Raw genomic sequence first — 21,628 nt, forward strand, 5'->3', positions numbered from 1 at the left:
CTGTGTCAGATGTTTTGCAGGTAGGTGTTGAAAGCAAGAACTTCCCCTGGGGCCAGGACCTGAGCTATGCTGGGGGTTGTCTGTCCTGTGGGAGGTCAGACCCTGCTAAGACAGGGGCTGGTGTCTGAGGCCAGCAGACCTAGAGGCAGGGGCATGGATGTCATGACCTCTTTGAAGTCCTTTCAGTCTGGAATTCTCCTCCCCCCTTCCCTCCACCCTGACCTGGTGTCTGTCATCACATCGTGGTGGCAGTGGGTTGAATGTGACAAATTCAGGGAGGGGTGAGGGCTGTGGCTGTGAGACAGGCCTGGCCCCACCCCCGTGGCTCTCAGCTGTGGAGGCTCCCAGCTCTGCCCGAGGCTGTGGATGAAGCAGGAGCTGAAGTGGATGTCCCAGCCTGGCTAGGGTCTTCCTCGGAACCACAGCAGGCAAGGGCAGAGACTCCAAAGCTGGAGGGCTCTCAGAGGCATGGGATGGTAGCACGGGACGCCCAGGCCAGAGTTTTGAATCATCCCTCTCTGGGGACACACTGGCATTTGGGGATGCTTCAGCCGGGCAGGTCAGGTCACCCGTGTCGCCTGAGGATCCCATCTCAGGAAAACAGCAACATGACCATGGTTGGGGGCTGGGGCTCTGCTGCAGCTGGCAGCCCCTGGGCTCTTCTGGCCCTGGCTCCCATGGAAGCCTCAGGCGAGCTGTGAGGAAAGACGCCAGCCCTGGGTGGGCTCTGTCCTGGGCGTGGTGAAGGGGAGGTACTGGGACAGGGAGGGGGACTCAGTGTAGGGAACCGGCTCTGTGCTGGCTGCTGCCACTCCCGACAGACCACACTTGGGAATGAGGGTTCCTGGTTTTCTCCCTATTTACCCTCCAAGAGTTGTGGGTAGAAAATTCTAGGTCACTAAGAAGCATCTTGGAATGGCCGAGATTTTTTTAAGGATCATTTAAAAACTCGCTCAGACAAAAATGAATCATTCAGAAACCAGGGTAGTTATTGTGGCAGAAAATATCTAAGCTTTATCTTCTTGTTGCTTATTTTCCTTAGTATTGTATTAGTCCTTCTATCATTGGATGTTTTTTGACCTGTTTGCCTGAGGGCTTCCGGCTGGGTGGGCCCTGGGCGGGCTGAGGGCTGCATCCTAGCGCTGGAGTAGCACCCCTCTGCCAGCTCTGGTGGCGACATCTCAGCCGATGCTCTGTGCTCGCAGGCCGGTGACTTCACCAACCACAACGGCACAGGGGGGAGGTCCATCTACGGGAGCCGCTTTCCTGACGAGAACTTCAAACTGAAGCACAAGGGGCCAGGTGAGTGCAGGTCGCCAGTCCCGGGGCCACGTGCCCCGAGCTGTGACCCTGCCTCTGCCATCCCAGCAGGCCTGGAGGCTGCAACCTGATTGCTCCATATGATGGCTCCATATCTGATGTTGCTCCTTCCTTCCTTCAATGCTCTGGGCGGGCTTGTTGGGTTTTCCTAGAGCTTTTTCATTCTGAGCTCTCAGTTTCAAAACCAAACGTCCCTTTGAGAACCTGGGGGAGAGAGCCTTTAAGCAAAACCCCAGCGTTGTGTCAGACCCAAGGCGCGATGTGGGAAAGTCTAGAGTTCAGGGCTGGGGTCCCGCTCCAGCTCTACCACTGAGAGCTTCCACGAGGCCCTTTTCTCCTGTGGCGGCAGAGGCGGACAGGCCCTGGGGAGCTGCGTCCTCTGGGCCCTGGTTCCCTCTTCTGAGCCCCAGGATCTTCTGGCTCAAGCATCCTTGATGTGGTTTTCCCCATCTGCTCATCTGAGTGACTCCCATGTGAGATGCCTCCTGGGGCAGCCTGGTCATCCTGCTTGTGTTTGCAGGTGTCCTGTCCATGGCAAATGCAGGCCCCAACACTAACGGCTCCCAGTTCTTCATCTGCACCATAAAGACAGACTGGTGAGTTGCTTGCTCCTGGCCCCAGGCCCTCTGGGAAGATGGGGTGGCCTTGCAGCTGGAGGGGGAAGCTAGTTTGAGGCTGGACTCTGCTCTGGGACAGTAGCCCTCACCCAGGCTGTGTGTCTGTATGAGAGAAGGAGAAAGTTTGTGAAAGGATTGAGGGAGAATTTGGGTTATTCTTGTAACTGTCTTTATTAAGCTTCCCATTGTTGCTGTCAGCTGGAGTTTTCTCAGTGTGTTTTGTGCGCATGTGCGGACACACACACACACACACACACACACACGCACACGCACGCGCGCGCGCAAGCGAAAGGATTCTTTTAGCAAATATATTTGTGAAATGCTGCGGAACATATTAGGCCTCAAGGTGGCCTGTGGCAGAAACCTGTGTTCTTGGTTTAACCCGCTATTTCCCTGGCTTACTTGACCTTGGAATGTACCTTGGAAAATGCTGCAGGAGACGTTTGGATATCACACCGGATTTCTCATCAGGCATTAGCATGGGCCTGCAAATAGTTACCAGCCCCTTAGAGCCCTCTTTCCCAATGCTCTTGTATTTTCGGGATGTTTCCCAGGTAGATTTTCCACTACCTATTAAGTTTCTCTGCCCACCAAAGTCCCCTGTGTCCTAGCCCTGAGGCATCTCAGGGAGGTGAGGGGACAGCAGCTGGCCTGGAGCTAAGACTAAATAAAGCCCATTTCCAAGGACTTTAGGGAGACCTGGGTAGTGGGGGATTCTAGTGGTCTCTACCCTCCGAGCCAGAGGGACATGGATGTCAGGGTGGGCAGGTTGTTGCTGGCTCTGCCTGCCCTCCTTCCGTGGAACCCCTGGTGGATCCTGAGGTATAACCAGTTTTGGCCTTGCTGGCCCTGAACTAAACTTCCTTTTAGATTCTTGGGACTGTCTCAGATTGAGAGCTGCTTGGAACTCGCATAGGTTCACCACACGTATTATCTTGGCTCTCACCTCAGAATTTATGACTGTTAAGATAGTTCCATTTACACAGACCTCTTCTTTTTTTTTTTTTAACATCTTTATTGGAGTATAATTGCTTTACAATGGTGTGTTAGTTTCTGCTTTACAACAAAGTGAATCAGTTATACATATACATATGTTCCCATATCTCTTCCTTCTTGTGTCTCCCTCCCTCCCACCCTCCCTATCCCACCCCTCTAGGTGGTCACAAACCACCTAGCTGATCTCCCTGTGCGATGCAGCTGCTTCCCACTAGCTATCTACTTTACATGTGGTAGTGTATATATGTCCATGCCACTCTCTCACTTTGTCCCAGCTTACCCTTCCCCCTCCCCATATCCTCAAGTCCATGCCAGACCTCTTATTTCTTCAGAGTAGTTCAATATCCCTTTATCTCCCTGTGCAAAACGAGAATAACTCACTTTTTGTAGGTGAGGTTCCCAGGATTCATGTTAAGTGGCCTTGGGTGAGGTCACACAGCAGGTGAGGCAGAACATAGCCTGGGAGGGAGCCGTCATCTGATGTGTTCTGGGGGGCTCAGCACGGCTCGATACCCGAGCTGTGAGAGGTGGGGCCAGCTTTTCGGTGTGGGTTCCTTTCAGAACTGCTGTTTTTGGTAAATAGTCCCATGACCAAGGGGCTGTGACCCTGGGTGACACTGCACCACCCTCGTTTCTGCTTACCTGGCTCACCTCTCCTCCCAGGCTGGATGGCAAACATGTTGTGTTTGGTCATGTCAAAGAGGGCATGGATGTAGTGAAGAAAATAGAATCTCTTGGCTCCAAGAGTGGGAAGACATCCAAGAAGATTGTCATCACGGACTGTGGCCAGGTGAGCTAACCCGCCATGGCCAGGGTTCTAGGCCAGTGGCAGCTGCTGGCAACAGTGAGTTGACTCACCCAGGCGGCCGCCTCGGGCTCCCAGCGCAGGGGCCCCTTGGAGTTGCCTGTGCTCGTTCCACCTTCTATGTGCTTCAGGAAGGCCTCTCAGGAATGTCAGACCTCACAGGACCCACCAGGCTGCTTCCCCAGTGCCTGATCTTCCCCAGTGCCCTGTTTCTGGACCCCCATCACAGACACTGTGTCACTGCTCCTCGTCTGGCATCTCCTGTGATCTCCCGGCCCAAGTTCACCTGTGCCTTGGATGTTGAGGGTGGTGATGGGTTAGCTTTGAAGGCAGTTTCTGCCTTTTCTTTGACCAAGGGGGAAAGCCGGTTGCTGTAAAGGGCTGTAATAGCTGTTTAACGTCGTCTTCCTAATCGGAATAATTTAGCAAGACTCCCTGGAGCTGGAGCTGTGGCACTAACTACTCCAGGCTGTGGTGTGACCTGAAATTGGTGGCACAGGCCACGAGCTTGGCCTTTGGAGCACAGTCTGGGCGTTTGTGAAGGTCCCACGGCTGAGACCTTTTATCCCAGTCACTGTGAATCCCATTGGTTTGCTGTTCTTGTGTTTGGGGAGAGTCCATGGGGGTAGAATCAGCTGAACCTGGGGACAGACCCACTGCGAGCTGTGCCTAGTCAATGTGAATTCCCAAGTTGAAAACAGAAATGCCTTGTAAGTGCCATGTGCTCTGGAAGGAAGTCAGTGTGTATTCCCTGGTGGGCTTTGATTTCTTCTGTGTGTCTTATAAATTATATCTACTGATTATATACACAGTATACTTCTGGAACATTTCTTTGTGTTCACCTTAAATGTGAAAATAAATCCTGTTTTCTATAAAAGACTGGGGTCTGTGCTTTAGGAAGCAGTGTCTGTAACAAGTATTTGGAGCTGACGTTTATTGTTACCACTGTCACTCAGCGCTCCACGGAGGGCCTTTCCGTGGACTCTCAATCCCCCCAGCAACCTATGAGGGTATTCTCATCCTCCTGTTTAACAGACAAGGAAATGGACTCAGACAAACTGTCTTAGCGTTCACAGCCCATCAGAGCCCAGGTGCCGCCTCTGGGTGACAGAGCCTCAGTTTTGCTCAGCTGTGTAATGGGGTAACAGTGCCCACCTCACAGGGTGATGAGGGTCAGACGTGATCTGTGTAAAGTGCACAGCACGGGCCCTGGCACGTGGTCTTAATAAGTCTCTGGAGTGACGAGGACAATATTTCCTGTGTGTCTGGGTCTTAGAGGAGGAGGAGCTGTGATTATCTCGGGCTAGATGTGGACTTTACTACCCTCGATGTGCCGTTTAAATTTGGAGTTAAGTTACAGGTGTTTCTGAATTCACAGGGAGAGCAGATTGGGGGGTGGGGGGAGGGCTAAAAATTTCCTTAAACAGCCAAGGGAGGCACAGTGAATAACAGAAGAATCACAGTGTAATTAGCATTGCCTCACATTGGAGTCCCCTGAGTCTGATGATGTGTGGTCACAGGTCCTTGAAGGCATTCTGAGGTCACAGTGGCTGGACTTGGGTCATCTGGAATATGGGGTTCCCTGGGTTATGTGAGGTCACAGGTAGATGTAGTTACTCTGGGGTCATGGCTGGAGTTGGGTCATTGGAGTCCTGGAGAGTTTCCGTGAAGTCAGTTCAGCTTAATGGGTTGGGAACTCAGCCGGCCTAACAGTTTTCAAACAGTTCTCAAGAGCCTTGGAGGTCCTCAGGCATGGGCCCCTGAACCCCCTTTCAATCATCGATACCCTCTGTTTTCTAAAAGGGATTTCATTTGAAGAATGGGATCCTAAGCCAAATAATAATGGGTTGTTGCTCAACCCTTCCAACCAACATTTTACAGACGGGTAAACTGAGGCCCCAAGAGGGGACATGGTTGCCCAAGGTGACCCCGTGAGTCAGTTGGCAGGGCAGGGGCTAGAACCCCGGACCTGCCAGTCCAGAGGGTTTTCTGTTGGAGGCCTTTCGGGATGCACAGACCCCTTTGTCCTCAGATCACACGCAGTCAGAGCTCTTCTGATTTCTGAGGTCAAAGCCATGATTTTGGTCCCTGTGGCGTTTCCTCTTGACCTCTGGGGGCTCTAGGGAGGCAGTGGTGCTGTTGACAAGTGTGAGGGTCAGCTCCTTGAGGTGTGGCCCACTGGCCCCCTGGTGACTTCTGAGGGGTCTCAGGGTCACAGAACATGTGGGGCATGTGTTTAGTTCACAGAGCATTTCCTTTCCAATGAGGAGGAAGCACATGTGTGTGCGTGTGTGTGTGTGTGTGTGCGCGTGGGTGCGTGTGCGTATGTGTGTGTGTGTGCGTGTGTGTGTGTGTCCCCGTCCATGCAGAGGAGTCTAGTGTGGGCTAGCGGAAGAAAGAATGCAGGAATTTCCTAAAAACAGTTTCCTGAAGGTGAGGCTGTTCCCTGCAGTTCTTTTCCCAGTACTCTTGCACAAGGACCTGAGCCTGGTCTTACTACATAAAGCAGGAGCCTGTGTAATATACAGATAGGATATTGACTTGTTGCTGGTACACGGTGCCTAATGCATGAAGGAAGCAGTGAGTCATACACGTGCTCTCACAGATGGAATCATGTGTGACGCCATGTAAATTCACAATGTGTTTAAATATCTGAAATAGCATTTTTATGAGACAACACATGATCGCTTTCCAAAATGACTTCACTGAGGTATAATTTACATACAATAAAATTCACACATTTTAAGTGAGCAGATCAATCACTTGACAAATTCATACACCGAGTAACCACCACCAAATTAAGTTATAGAACATTTCCATCTCTCCAGAAAGATACCTCTGTGCCTGTTCCCAGGAAGCCACTGATTCTATCACTGTAGATTAATTTTGCCTGTTCTAGAACTTTGTATAAATGGAATCCTACAAGATTTACTTTTTGTGTCTGACTTCTTTCGTGGAGCATGTATGAAGACGTGGGAGAATTTATCACACTTCTGGGCTTTATAGACTGTTGCTCCATGAAGAGGAATGTCAGTAAATGTTTCCAAGGTCTGCTAAGGCCTAAAGCAATGCTTCTCCTAGGAATCATGGGGTGTTGGGAAAGCATGCAGATTCCTAGGCCGTGGCTGAGACCTGTTGAATACCAGTCTCTGAGGGTGGGATCTAGGAATCTGAATTTCCAAATAATAATAATTCAGCTAAAGTTTAAGAACTTGAGTGTAGGCCAGAAGGGGCGAGATTGAAAAGGGAGACCACCAGACCACTCGAGTCATTGTTGGCTTGCTGAAACATTTGTTGCTGGATGCTTCGCCACTTGTAAAAGATGCTTCACTTGAGGAGTCTGGCTGATAACTCTTGGGTGGTGGGTAGGGCACCCTGTACAGCCCAAGCTTTGTGGGGGCTGGTGGGAAGCTGTGCTTTTCCATAGCTGCTTCCCAAAGCCTCAGCCGATGGAGAGGCCTTTCAGGGGAGGAGTTCCCATGGTGTAGCCCTCGGTTCTTCATTTCTCATCAGGAGGAGGGTCTGGCTTTTGTGGGCCCAGACTGGAGAACATTTCTCAATGAATAGCTTCTGGAGGCCACAAGTCAGATCCATGTCCAAGGTCCACTGGAACAGGGTGGATAGAGAAAGTCTTGGTTCCATGCTGAGTGTTCTGATGGTTGCATATATCTGTGAATATACTAAAAAAACATTGAATTATATACTTTAAGTGGGTGAGTTGTATGACACGTGAACAATATCTCAATAAATCTCCTTAAAAATATGTGTTAGTAAATTCTCAGAATTCTTTGGGTGTGTAAGCTGTTTTTCTGGAGTCCTGTCCCTCTGGAAAATGCTGAGATTTGACCTCGTTGTGGAAGTGGTTTGGTGGGCCTTGGGCATTGCCTTTCAAAGCACCTGTCCCAGGTGAAGTTATCACAGTGTTTTTAGACAAAGAAGTCTGTTCTTCTCAGACACAGAAGGGCAAGCTACTTGCACAGGCAAGGGAGGAATGGAGTGACTGCAGGATTCAAGTTGTTAGTTTCATTTGGACCCAAACAGATGTCTCCATTATGAATTTCAGGATCCCATTCTTTCCCACTGATGCCCTTTCACACGAAAAACTTAGTGAGACTGTGAATTCAAATGATGTTGTAATTCAGCAAGCTACACAATTAAATTTTTGTTTGATTTTAAATGATTATCAGTCTAGGGTCTACAAGAAGTGAGAGATGTTTTAGAGGTGTCATGGAAGCTTTCTGGTTCTCAGACCTTAATGTAAACTGAGAATTAAAAGACATGAGTCTGTCATTTTCTTTTGGTAAACAATCAAGCATGCTCAAAATAATTCACCCCACACTATAGTCCTTATGGTCATTGATACTGCCATAACTGTCAAGTGTACAGCCACCTGGCCTCCCAAGGCACATGCTTCTCTCGTCACTTAACCACATGACAAAAATTACCATCATCCCACTTCCAATTGGCAGGTAGTTCAGCCCTGCCTTCAAGCCCAAGGGCACAGCCAAACAAATCTAGAAATCCCATCTTTGTGGGGTTATCTCCTAGGACCACTGCCTGTGTCAGTTCTTTATTGATCAGGGTCCAGACAGGATACAGAAACAACAGAGTAATTCTAACAGGGAAAGTTCATTATTAAAAATTATTAACCGGGCTTCCCCGGTGGCGCAGTGGTTGAGAATCCGCCTGCCAACGCAGGGGACGCGGGTTCGAGCCCTGGTCCTGGAGGATCCCACATGGTGCGGAGCAACTGGGTCCGTGTGCCACAACTACTGAGCCCGCGTGCCACGGCTGCTGAGGCCCACGTGCCTGGAGCTGGTGCTCCGCAACAGGAGAGGCCACCGTGGTGAGAGGCCCACGCACTGCAGTGAGGAGTGGCCCCCGCTCGCCGCAAATGGAGAAAGCCCGTGCACAACAAAGACCCAACGCAGCCAAAATTAATTAATTAATTAATTAACCATAACATGGGTTAACCTACTAAAGGGAAACAAGAACTCTGTGAACAAAGTGTCTCTCCAGTGCCCTCTATTGATAAAGCTTAATATAATTCCAGGTGGTAAGAGAGAACTGTTACAGTATCACAAACAGGGCAACGAAGGGAGGATTTAGAGCTAAAAGACGGACTCGTAGGTGGTGGCATTGCTTTCTTAAACAATCTGACAAACTCTGCCATTCAATTAAACGTATAGGCCACGTATATTTAACTTAATTATCAATATAGTTAGATTTAAATTGACCACCTTGCTATTTATTTTCTCTTTATCCCATATGGTTTCTATTCCCTTCTTACCTTCTTTTGGATTGAGTTTTTTCCTCCCAAATGATTTCATTCTACCTCCAGTAGTGACTTATTAGATTTAATTCTTCATTTTATATTTTTTGTGGTTTCTCTAAGATTTACAATATATAGTTTAACTTATCACAGATTACCTGAAAATAATATTGTACCACTTTACATAGAGTGTAAGAATTGCTGGGTTAAATGCCAACTTCACATTTACCATTTTGAGGAACATCAAACTGTTTTCCAAAGTGGCTACAAAATTTTACCTTCTCACCAGCAATGTATAATCATTACAATTTCTCCATGGCCTCACCAGCACTTGTTATTATCTAACCTTTTTTTTCCTTTTTTTTTTGGCCACGCTGTGTAGCATGCGGAATCTTAGTTCACCGACCAGGGATTGAACCTGCGCCCCCTGCAATGGAAGGGTGAGGTCTTAACCACCAGACTGCCAGAAAGTCCCTATCTATCTTTTTGATTCTTGACATCAAAGCAGTATCTCATTTAGGTTTTGATTTGCAAACCCTAAATGATTAATGATGTTGAGCATCTTCTCATGTGTTTATGGACACATGAGAAGATGCTCTTCTTTGAAGAAATGTCTATTCAGATTTTTGCCTGTTTTTAAGTGGGGTTATTTGTATTTTTATTGTTGAGTTGTAAGAGCTCTTTATTTATTTTAGATAAAAGTCCTTTATCAGATATCGGACTTGCAAATATTTTCTCTCATTGTGTGAGTTGTCTTTTTACTTTCTTAAGGGTGTCCTTTGAAGCACTGTTTTAAATTTTGATTCAGTCCAATTTATTTTTTGTTTTCAAGGTGACCATAGGCTTGAACTCTATTTCAAAAAATAAAATGTAAAGTAAAATCGGTTCCTTTATGGAGAGTTCTGGAGCTTTCTTCAGCTGTTCCTCCCCACAATTGTCAAAGTGCTCACCAGGCCCTAGGCCTAAAAGAGGTTTTGGGGCTCTCAGGTCCCCTCCCTGCACCAGCCCCCAAACTTCGTGAATGACATCAGGGCAGCTCATAGGCTCTGTCAACCCAGTGTGGAATCACAGATCAGAGGAATTGTCGGAGTGAAGGATTCTAGGTGGAGCCCATTGCCCCAGTGGGTAGGTGGGGAAACTGAGGCCTGGGGAGGGGGGGTGAACAGGGATGTGATCAAAGGTAGTGGCCTGAGACTTGTTAAGTCAGACCCTAGCTCTCCTGACCCCAGATCTTCCTACTGCACCAAACAGAAAGGTGGTTAAGAAAAAAAAACAAAGAGAATTGACTTTTAAAAACAAGAATGCCCATACTCTTCAATAGGGAATTGATAAATACATTACCTAACAAAAGAGTACAATTAGCTGTTAGTCCAATGAGACAGATTTCTGTGCTAACAGGGAAAGATGATAATGAGAACAAAGCAGGTTACAGAACGGCATGTCAAGTATAATCCTGTTAGGTTAGTGTGTGTGTGTGTGTGTGTGTGTGTGTGTGTGTGTGTGTGTGTGTGTGTGTATACATTAAACACAAATTTATTTTTACAAACAAAAAGACTAGGGAAGGATATGGCCAAACTCTGGACAGTGGTGTCTCTGGGGGAGTTTCGTCTACTGAGAATTTTCACATCCTACTTCCTATTTTTGTGTTGTTTCCATTTCACATTGTACATGTGTTATTTTTATAATCAAGAAGGAAAACCCAGATATTACCACTTGACAGTTTTACTCAAGTAAAGGTGCATGAGGCCTGGATAGCACTGTGCTGGGGAGATCAGGACTCATTTCAGGTTTGGGAGCCAAAAAAAAAAAAAAAAATTCCCCTTTTGTCCCCTATGCAGGCTTGCCGCCAGCAGGAAGTCGCAGTTCTCAGATTTAGCCACCAGAGGGCAGCAAGGGACCAGCCGATTCCTGCGAGAGGAAAGCTGGGGGAATTTGAGCTGGCAAGGATATCAAGGAGAGAGATCTGAGCCAAACTGTTTGAAGCAGTCTCCACCGCGGGGCGGGGCTGGGTCAGGTTACCAGGGAGAGGAGGACCAGTTATATGCTAGGCAAAGGTCCCTTGCTGCAGCACAAGAGGGAAACTCAGGCAGAAACCTAGTCAGAGCTGAACTAACACGATGTGGATGCCTGGAGAGGGAGGGGGAAAGGCCTACAGGCCAAGGACCAGACAGATCAAAGGCCCTTCCTGGGGGCAAGGCGCAGGCTCCTCATCTCCTGCCACCTGGTTGGGATGAAGTTTCCAGCATGCGTGGCTCAAGGGCCTGATAAGTAGGAGGCAGGGGCAGAGAGAGAATCATGGCAGGGGGAGGGGGAGGGCACAGGAGCTGGGGGGCAGTGTTTCAGAGGCAGCACAGGCCCAGGGGACTGGCACCCCTCCATGAACAGTGCAGTAGCTAAAAGTTCTTAAGCATGTCCCAGGTGTTTAATCGTGACAGTGACCCTCAGGTGGTGGGCAGGCAATACCATTCCCATTGTACAAGGGAGGAACCCGGGGCTCAGTGGGGGAGGCGACTTTCTCAGCTCAGGATGACAGCTGATAAGTAGTGAAGCTGCAGTTCAGTGTCCAGTCCATCTGACCCCAGAGCCCTTGCCAGGATGAGAGTGGGGAGGCCGAGATGGAGGTCACGGCAGGTGCCATGATCCTGGATGAACGAGGCAGGACTTGGACCCCCAATTGCCCCACAGGCTACAGAAGCTGGGTGTGGAGGGGCGGTGGAGGCTGAGCCCTGACCTCCAGGAGTGACCAGAGAGGGAGGGGGGATGTTGAGCAGGTGGTAGAGGAGGATGCTGTTCAGCTCCCAGGGTGGAGGGCTCGGGTGGGAGAAAGATCCCCTTCCTTTCCTGGACCAAGAGGGAGGATGTGGAAGGGGGACAGGCCTGAATACAGGGCTCTAGCGGGGGAGGGCCGAGCTCCAGGGAGAGAAGGCACAGGTGGCCGGCCTGGCTCGCCCTGGAGGCAGTGGAGGTAGGAGCTGGGCTCCCCCTGCAACTGGGAAAGGGACCCCCTGGGAAGTTTTCAAGGATAGAGGTGGAAGGGAGTTGGGGGCTGTGCTGGGGGGCTTGGCTTGAGTTCTAGCTTCTGCACAAGCCCGCAGTAACCACCATGGAGCCTGCACTAGGTGGTTATTGGTTCTGGGCTACCATAGGAAAGCTGGTGGGCTCGGCTGGGCAGGTGTGAGGGGCCCAGGGAATTGGGGGCTGAGGGCAAGCCAGCCCCACCGCCTGGCTGTCTTGGGCGGGTGGCACAGCTGCCAGAGGCAGGGACTAGGCCCTGGACCTGACACTGGGGGGTGAGGGGTGGGAAGTGGTGCTGGGAGGGGGATCAGGGAAGGGCTCTGCTTCTCTAGCTGTATGATCTTGGACAAGTCACTCAACCTCTCTGAACCTCGGCTTCCCTCTCTGTGAAATGGTACTCATCCCAGCACCCAGCTCACAGGGTCGTGGTGAAGATCAAGAATGATGATGTATGTGGATCACAGAGCACAGCAGCTGGCACACTGGACGTTGGCCAGATCTCACTCATTTATTCCACATTTAACCCTGCGGTGCACCAGGCCACAACGGCACTGCAGACGCACGGACGGTGGGGTGCTGGGAGTGTGCGGGGACGGGTCTGGAGGCCCCCTCCGCTACCTTGCCCCCGCGCACCTCCCTGGCCTGGCTCCCTTGAGCTCGTCTCCTGCCCGGGAGCGGAACACACACAAGTAGAAAGTGTCTCCTCTCTCAACACCATGTGGGAGGCGGGCCAGGGAGCCTCTGGGGTGGCGTTTGGATGCCTGACCTTGGGGAGCTTGTGGGGAGCCAGGGTCCAGCTGTTTGAGGGCAGGCAGGGGCCTGACTCCCCACCCAGGCCCCGAGGAGACACCCCTAGTGCTTTGCTGAAGGCCTGAGCGCACTGGTGGGAATCTACTTGGAGTCTCTTGTAGGGATCAGAAAAAGCACAGAGCGTGGAGATGGGAGGGTGCAGTGGAGGACCCGTCTGCCAGTCTGGGGCATTAGGGCCTTCCCTGGACCTCAGTTTCCCCACCCGCCATATTGGTCTCTGCCCTGGCTCCTGCCGGGACTGTTAGAAGCACACACACGAGGCCAGAGGGACAGGAGAGACGGGCCTGTGGCCAGGGCCCAGGGCAGAAGGCCGATGGCAGCAGGAGCCGGGGAGAGGAGAGCAGCCAGCACAGAGCCCCCGCGGCAGCCCGGCGTCCGCGGCAGCCTGCAGTGTGTCCCGATTGCTCCAGCTCACAGATAAGGACACGTTCCAACACGCTGGTGGTGCTAGGAGCCTTGTCTGGGCCCCACGAGGGGCCCTTGAGTCCCCAGGGGTTTTGGTGCTGAGGTGGGAGAGGGAGTGGTGGTTAAGCCCACATGCCTCCCCGCCCCGCACCCCAGATCTGAGGCACTGGCCAGTCTCCCCTCCCCGTGCCTGGTTCCTTACACCAAGGCCTTCACGGGCTGGAGCTGCCTGTCGCCCCAGACAACCGCCGCCCCTGGGGCCCCCACTCCTTGCCCCACCTTTGCAACTGTGGGCATAGCATGCTGCCCGGGGCCGAGCCCCAGCTCTGCCTCTGAACCACACACGGCACTGGGAGGTAAGAACTCAGGGTTCAAGTCCTGCTCCTCCCACTGGGTGACCTCAGGGGGGCCCCCGCCTCTGGAGGCCTCAAATGTGGGGTTAGGGTGGCGGAGGACCCCAGCTTCGAGGCGGGCAGGCAGGGGTGGGCCCAGAGCTGGGCCCTCCCCTCTGGGTCCCCCGACACCCCTTTCTGCGGTGGACTCCGCTCTCTCTGCTCTCAGCCGCTGCCGGCTGCCCGTGGACGTGGACATTAGGTCCAACCGGAGATCCTGTCCAGGGGAATTACTGGTCTCCACGGCTGCAGATGTCGAAATGCAGGCTGTGTTTGCCTTGGGTTTGTTTTCTTTCCACGGAAAACAAAACAAAACAAATACGGGTGCATGCACACGACACACAAGGGCAGAAAATCGAACGTTAACCTTGACACCTCAGCCCTAGCACAGGGGGTACTCAGCCAGTGAGCAAGTGAACCAGGTTCCTGGGTTGGCGGCCTGGCACCCCCTCGGACTCCCTGGGTGACCTCTGGCCGGAGCCACAGACAGTGGGAACAAGAGATCCACAGCCCCTGGCCTGCCACCACCAGCCAGGTGCCAAGCTGTGTGCTGGGCCTTGTGTTCACTGGGCCGGCTTATGCGCATGGTATCCCGGCGGAAGCCGGGGCTCAGAGAGGCCAGGGACTCTGCCCAGGGTCGCCCAGCCAGGGGAGGCAGGGCTGATCTGGAAACCGTCACTGTGGGGCACAGGCCGACGAGACAGACGGGCTCCGTGTCCTCAGACCTGTACCAGGAGCGCAGCCCTCCCTGGGCTGTGGGTGGAGAGGCCCTCATGGGAGTGATTATTCTCTCCCCCGCCCACTGTGCTGGGCTGGGCCCCCTCTCTGCTCACTGCTTGGCTGCACTGACACCCACCTGCGCTCAGGCCAACTCTGGCCCTGCCCGCCATTTCATGCAGCCTGAGGCCAGGCACCCGGAGGTGAATTCTTCCTTTGTGCCAATAAGCAGGAAAGGGCTTGATGGCTTCCAGGATTCGCTGTGCACCCCAAATAAGACAAGGGGTCCTGCTCCTTCAGTTGGGAGCCTCTGTTCCTGCCTGTTCGCTGCCCTTCCCCCATCCATGATCCCTGATGCCAAGGACTTACCTTGTTTTCTCTGCTCCGTCTCAGGGGCATGCATGGAGACATGGGCTGGTCCACAGACACGTAGTTTGGCTATTTAATAAACTAGTTGCCAAAGTTTAAAAATCAGAGAGTTTCACATAACAGCCTAGTCCCCCCACCACTCTCCACCCCACCCCAGGTGGTGTATTCTTAGATGGTAGCAATTGGCTGAAGCCGAGGATGGGATGCCCTCCAGTGAGCTGGACGCCCCCTGCCCACGGCCTCCTCACGGCCATCCCATCCACCCCACAGGACCCTGAGGACCGTTTCAAAGCCTGGTGCTTCTCAGCCGTGCACACTGGACCGATCAGGGACTTTAAGAACCTGAGGACACCCAGGCCGGTTTCTCAAGCATCTCTGGGATGGACCAAGGCTCCCGTAGGCGATTCTGGTGAGCAGCCAGGTTGAGAACCACAAGTGCGCTGATCCTGAGCTGCAGGGCTCCGTATGCAGGTGGCTCCTTCAGGCCTGCTTCGCCGTGGCTCCAGGCCCTGTGAGCCGTGACTTCCCGTCTGCGGCCCCGGTCAAGAGCCCCACCTTGAGACAGCCCAGACCGGTCCTTGCTCAGAAGAAGGGCCCTCTGTTCCCTCTCCAGGGGACTCTCCAAGAGGCCCGGGACACTTGAGCTTGCTCACTGTGAGATGCCCAGCGTCTGAGGCCCAAATCCCTGTCTTGGCGAGAGGGCCAAGTGGCAGCTGCAGCTGCGAGGCCTAAGGCTGCTGTCTCCAAGGAAGATTCACTCCTATATATGGTCACCAGCAGTCCCATCGCAGAGCTAACTGTGACCTAATGTGCCGACAATCTTGCCCAGTCTGGGGCCCCGCTTGGGGAGGGCCCTCGCCCCGGAGAGAGTGTCCGTTTGGGGACAGGGGGGCTGGGTGGAGGCAGGGCAAGGACAAGACATTCCAGACGTGGGAGAGCGGAAGGGCAGCCCCAAGCCGCCCCTACCCAGCTCAGCACCCCCGAATCTGTGAAAACATTCAGCTCCCTGCCAATGCTCCGTGTAAACAAGGACACCCAGGAGCCTCTCTTGCTTTTAAAAGTTCTTTTAATACAGCATGAAAAGGCTATATTTCTATAGGTAGGCCGTATACAGATTCTCCAGGAATAAGGCACACAACGGAATGCCATCCCGAGGGCGGCCCCCGGGAGAGGTTGGGAGGCTTCTCCACGCACCCTCCGAGCTGGCCCACGGGTTCTGTTTGTCTTTTTAGCTGGACACACACACGTATTAACAGATACAGACACGGACAGGGTCACCACACAGGAGTGGAGGAGGTCGAACGGTGAGGTTGGCAACAGAGAGCGATGAACTCCCCCGAAGGCCGGACGCCTCCCAAACTCCAGGGTTAGTTGTCGCACTGGGCTACGATGTAGTGATGCTGGATTAAATATTCGTTTAGAGTAGATTCAAGTCCATTAGATGTTGGAGGGCAGGTGTAAGGGCTCTGGGTGACAAATCCAAGTTCAAAGAGCATAGGGCACCGAGGCATGGCTCAGATGGCAAAGCTCCAAAGCGGGTGGCTGGAGAAGTCCGCCTCCTGCTTCCTCTTCCATCCTTGCGCCCTGCTGACCGGGAGCCCTGGACCAGGCCAAGGAGACCATCTTTGGAGCTGGCCGACCATGGGGGCTAGTTAGTCACATGCCCTCTCCTCCCCAGGCACACTCCTGCCCCCCACAAGTTTAATAACCATAGTAACAAGATAATAATAAGAAGGTGCAAGAGAATGGATTATAATGCTGTGTTATCCTCAGCTGAAGAGGCTCGACGGGCTCACCATTCCCTTTCTCACTAAGTATCTAATAATAGCTTCCCTTAAAAAAAGGCAGTACTTTCCCAAATACACATATGTATAAATACAGGACAAGAACATATTAATAAGTCTAAGCACTTGAATAATATGCTGGCTACTTAATACTGATATTTTTATCCAGGGAAGACAACAGAGAATAACAATAATATGGCTTCAAGAATTGCAAAGTTTTTTTTCCTCATCAGAATTATGTACCAACTTCATATAATAATCTATGTAGACAATATTTCCTTCTTAATGTAATTCAGTTGCAGACTTTTTACAGACCAAAGCATAGTAAAAAATCAACCCCCCCCCCGCAAAAAAAACCAACAGGAAAAAGAGAAAAGTTCTCACCATAAATATTTTCTTGCAGCTCAACAAGAAGGTTTGCAAAAAATACTTCCAGAAATCTTCATTTGATATTCTATTGCCCTCCTGAAAGCTCTGAAGTTTTGAAAATGCCTCTCTTTTTGTTTACTTTAATCTCAAAAATCAGGCAATCGTATTTTTCTTTTCTTTTTCTTTTTTTTTTAAAAAAAGCCCTCAAATATATACAGACAAAAATCACCGGGAAGATTTTTCGGGAGAAGGTAACAAATTCAGTGTTGTGAGAAAAATTGGAAACCGTGCAGAAATTTTAACATCCATGAATTTTTGTTTCAAAATACACACATAGTATTTTTTCTTTAAAAAAAAAAAAGGAATTCTGTGTCAAGTATAACTCAAAATAAATACAAATTCACAAGTAGAACTATTGAATACTTCATATGGGGTAAACACCGTTCTCTCCCAACTGGATCGCTAGATCTCCTAACTGCAAGCGATTGTCCCTTTGAACGTACTAAAACCACACACTTTCTTGTCTCCTGGGTGCCCAGGCCCTCTGAGCACTTGATTCTCACAGCACCAGCCCGGACAGCAGTGGCTTTCGCTGAGCACACAGAGCTCCCAAATTCAGCCAAACAGTGCAGGAGGGGGCGGTGTGGAAGGGCTGCCTCATAGGGAGGGCCCAGCCCCTGCAGTGGCCAGCTCTGCACAGATGGCTGGGGCAATGGCTGCCAGCTGGACAAACCCACTGCAAAGGTCACTTTGGGGTGATATCCCTTCTCCTCTTGGCCTGTGGAAGGCCCTGGCCTCCAGGGGTCTGGAGCCTGGGTTCTTTCTATAGGGTGTGGGCTTCCCCCACGACTGCAGCCCAGGTACCTGAGGCCAAGGTCCCCCTGTGGAGCCAGGTCCCTGGAAGGGTTGGGACCTGGTCCTCGCAGCGGAGACCAGCACACTGCCCACCACTGAGAATGTTCTCGTTAGCAGGGCACTAGGATGACTGACAGTAACAGCTTCTCCTTGCGGACAGAGAGCCCTGGAACAGGGTGACTCTGGCTCACCTTGACACCGTGGAGCAGGCAGGGAGCGGCTGGGAGGGATTCCTCAGTGGGCGGTGAGCGTGTTCACAGTCAGGGGCAGGCCGGAGGGAGGCCGCTACGGGGCTCAGGCTGGAGCAAATACACCCTTCTTAAATGCTCAGAGGGCATGCCCCCCCGCCCCCGCCCAAATCTACCCTGCAGCCCTGTGGCTGCAAATGCACTCACTCCATCTCTTCGACTCACTCCCTGGACCCCTGATTAACACTTTGCTGTAACTCCTCAGTTGTACAAAGCATTTTCATTTGAAAACAAAAGGCAACTGGACACGGGTTGGGTGTCCTTGAGCCGTGGTAAACACTGAATTTCAGGCCCATTTCGTGGTCTGATTTTTTTTTTTTTTCCAGAGGCATAATGTTGGGGCAAAATCAAGTGACCCAGCTCTGACAGCCGGTTCCCCTGGGAGAAAGGAGGGGTGATACGACAATAAAAATAGGACTTCTCACTGGGGAGAGAGCGAAGAGGAAGGCGATCCCCCCGCTAGCCAGGACAACGTCGCCCTGACCAGTGTGAGCGCCAAGAGGCCTCCCCCCGCCTCGGGAGGTAGGAATCATTGTCCCCACTTTGCAAACGAGAGGTTCTGTAGCTTGTCTTGGGGTGGGGGAAACCCTCTCCTTCACGTTTGCAGGGTAAGGGACAACAGGCAGGGCTGGGCCTGCAGGGGCGACAGGGGAGGACCGGGATCCCTCTGCATGACTTCTTAAGTGACCGACTGACGGATGATACTGGGGGTACGGGACCTGGGGATACTGTCCAAATAAACCTTTCTGCTCCAGGAGACGGCACACAGCCAGGCTGAATCCCAGAACATCAGAACAGAAATGGGTCTCTCGGCTCTCTGCTGTCATTCTCTCACTTAACTAGTAACGAAGCAGAGAGATGAGAATCCTTCCCAGGCTCCTCACTGTGTCAGTGGTGAGGCCAGCGTTAAAACCGGGGTCTTTGATCTGCCAGGCCTGTGTCCTTCCAGCCAGAGTGGCTTCCCTGCTGGGTCCTGTAGCCTCCATCAGGGGGTGGCCCCCTAGCGTGGGTGGGAGGGGAGGGAGAGGGGAAGGGAATGGGGCTGACAAAATCCAAGCAAGTGGGGGTAGTATGTGCTGGGAGAGGGGGGAGGCATTGCCTGATGTGCCCCAGGTCACACCTTGGAACACTGTCCAACATTCAGTGCCTCCCCGTGCCTGACCTCTGGGTCTATCGGGGTGGGGGGGGGCAGGGTGCGGCGCCCGGGTGCAATACCAGTGACGGCAGAGGCAGTCAGGTTTGGGGCTCAAAGTGGCAGGGGGCAGAGATGCCCGCTCCCCAGCAGCTGCGAGAACAGGTGTCAGCTTGCCGTGAGTGCTGACTTAGACAGAAAATTAGGGCTTTCTAAGAGTGGCTTTTCACACAGGGCAAACTGGAAGGTTCTGGGTGGGAAAAGGCAGCCTGGCCGGTCTTGGGGAGACAGTCCCCTGCAGGCTCTGGGATTCACAGTAAATTTAGTGCACTCGTGGCCAATACAAGGCTGCTCACCCCAAAGAGAGTCTCAGAGGAGAGCCTGCGGGGACACCAAGGGCTCTGTGTGGTCCTGTGCGCTGACCTCTGCTTGCCCTATCCCCTCCACACAGACCCAGGGCCCCCCGTAGAGAGTCGCAGAGACCTGGCCTTCTGGGGGCGCAGCTACGTCAGTAACACTGTCTGTCAACATACATGAGCCAAGAGCCCACCCCCTAGACCTGTAAGCCTGCGAGGATGCCCCCGCGCGCACACAGGGGACACGCAGGGGGGTGGCGTCTTCTCTGGCTGGCAGGAGGGCGGCGGGGCCCAGCAGGTGGCCGGGTCATTGCACGCGCCGGCAATAGTAGCCCAGCACCTTGCACTTCTCGCACAGGTGCTGGGGGTGCTCCTTGCTCTGGTCGGACACGTCCAGGCCATCGGGCTTCTCCAGGGGTCTCTGCAGAGAGGAAGGAGGAAGCGGGCCCAAGGGTGGGGAGGAGGGGGCGGAAAGACAGAAATACCAGAGGAGCAGGGAGAGTGAGGCAGATGCGGAGAGAGGCAGAGAGTGCTCGAGACAGACAGACAGACAGCAGGAGGGAGACAGACAGGGAGGGCCCAGAGAGAGAGCGCAGGCGTCTGTAATCAGAGGTTGTTTCCCAAAGCGCCCAGGACCCTTCCTGCTTCTCGCCTGCTGCAGGCAACACGAGTGTCCTGCGTCCTGCATCCTGAGAGGCATAGGCTGAGGCCTCGGTCTGGGGCCAGCGCTTTGGGAGGAGGTCTTGCACACAGAGCCCCAGGTCTAGATGCCACTTTGCCCCCCAACTCCACCCCCGCCAGTACTCTCTGAGCAGCCACCACCTGAAGCTCACGAATCCCCAAGACAGAGGCAGCACAGGCGGGCACAGACATCATCCAGATGCAGAAACTGAGGCCCAGCGCAAGGGAGACCCAAGCTGCATCTCCTGATTCCCAGCATCCACTGCTTCTTCCCAGGCCACTTGTCACCACCACACCTGCTCCTGCAGCCTCAAGACTCAAGGGGAGTTTAACCTGGACGGGGTCACAGTGTTTCAGGCTTCGGCTAAGTGAGCCCTTAGCTCTGCGACGTCAGCAGCCAGTGTTCTGATTCATCCCACATCCCAGGGCCTGCCACAGTGCCTGCCCCATTAGTGGAGTGGCTAGGTGTTTCTGAACAGGGAAACTGAGGTCCAGAGAAGGGAGGTGACTTGCCAGACCTCTGAGGCTCACGGTGTGGCCTCAGAGAGCCTCGGTTTCCACATCTGTAAAGAGGGCCGTTGTTGCAGCTCGTTTACAGGGCGGAGTCAGATGTCTAGATGCTTGTAAACTGAGTGGCGTTTGGCACGTACAAGCACATTTCTGTTCCACAGGGGGCTTCCCTGCTTCCTCTGTACCTCGCATCCTGGCTCTCAAAAGCAAGCTTGTTTCTCTGGAAAATGTACGGAGGTTATTAGGCACACCTCCCGAGGCAGACTGTTTCTTGGCTGGCAGCCGTAGCCCCGGCCCAGAACCCCTACCTGTAGCAGGTCCTCTACATGGACTCGGGGGGACTCAAAGGAAGGTGATCAGGGCCAGCTGGGAGCCACTAGCCGAGGACAGGGGGCAGGAACTGCAGGCCGGTGTGGGCCAAGGGAGCCTTGGTGCCAGTGACCAGGACCCAGAATGGTCCTGGAGGGAAGCTGAGCTTGAGCGCTACCCCCTGGGCAGGCTGCAAACTGCTCAAAAGTAGCGCACCAACTTCTCTGCCTGAGTATGCAGTGCCTGGCCTGAAGCTGACACTCAGAGCAGAGAATGGATGAGTCAGAGGGCTCTAGAAAGTGAGTGTATGGACTGTGGGTGGGCAGGGTTCTGATCCAGGGTCATAAAGCCCATCCCTGTGCTTCCAGGCCTAAAGCCACACTGGGAAGACATGGAAATAGGGCAGGAGCCTTGGCTTCATCTCAATAAGCTTTCAATGACTGGCTTTCCGGGCCAGGGGAAAGGAGAAAGAGTTTAGCTTCATGTCAGACCTGGGCTCAAACTACCTATGAGCTGTGTGACCTTGGGCAAGCCACCTGACCTCTCTGATCCTCCACTTCTTCATCTGTAAAAGGAGATGTCAGTAACACTTTTCTCAAGAGGCTGTTGTTACAACTCAAGGAAGATCACAAACAGAAAGTGCGTAGCACATAAAAGTTATTAATG

The 21,628-nt window shown here is 52.6% G+C and overlaps 2 protein-coding genes across 2 annotated transcripts in view; one reads left to right on the plus strand and one right to left on the minus strand.

The window, feature by feature from the left end:
• Window positions 1-608: 608 nt before the first annotated feature.
• On the plus strand, window positions 609-9,890 carry LOC102979394 (peptidyl-prolyl cis-trans isomerase F, mitochondrial). Its single transcript, XM_028483533.2, has 5 exons — window positions 609-697; window positions 1,166-1,302; window positions 1,841-1,916; window positions 3,597-3,723; window positions 9,393-9,890. Exons 1-5 carry the CDS (start codon window positions 609-611, stop codon window positions 9,405-9,407), a joined length of 444 nt encoding a protein of 147 aa, XP_028339334.2. The 3' UTR covers window positions 9,408-9,890.
• Window positions 9,891-17,221: 7,331 nt separating this feature from the next.
• Window positions 17,222-21,628, minus strand: part of ZCCHC24 (zinc finger CCHC-type containing 24) — a 61,410-nt gene continuing 57,003 nt past the window's right edge. The window contains exon 4 of the mRNA XM_007126332.4: window positions 17,222-19,883. Within this exon, the coding sequence (XP_007126394.2) occupies window positions 19,770-19,883 (114 nt within the window). The 3' untranslated portion in view covers window positions 17,222-19,769. The remainder of the gene's footprint in view (window positions 19,884-21,628) is intronic.

This window comes from Physeter macrocephalus, unplaced genomic scaffold (assembly GCF_002837175.3).
Source record: "Physeter macrocephalus isolate SW-GA unplaced genomic scaffold, ASM283717v5 random_42, whole genome shotgun sequence".
Lineage (NCBI taxonomy): Eukaryota > Metazoa > Chordata > Mammalia > Artiodactyla > Physeteridae > Physeter > Physeter macrocephalus.

What these genes read in the sequence shown, in the direction of transcription:
- LOC102979394 (XM_028483533.2), top strand. Translation starts at nt 609, where the DNA reads ATGACCATGGTTGGGGGCTGGGGCTCTGCTGCAGCTGGCAGCCCCTGG. An exon ending in ATGGAAGCCTCAGGCGAGCT is followed by an intron (nt 698 to 1,165) that starts GTGAGGAAAGAC and finishes CCCCTCTGCCAG; the next exon opens with CTCTGGTGGCGACATCTCAG. An exon ending in ACTGAAGCACAAGGGGCCAG is followed by an intron (nt 1,303 to 1,840) that starts GTGAGTGCAGGT and finishes TTGTGTTTGCAG; the next exon opens with GTGTCCTGTCCATGGCAAAT.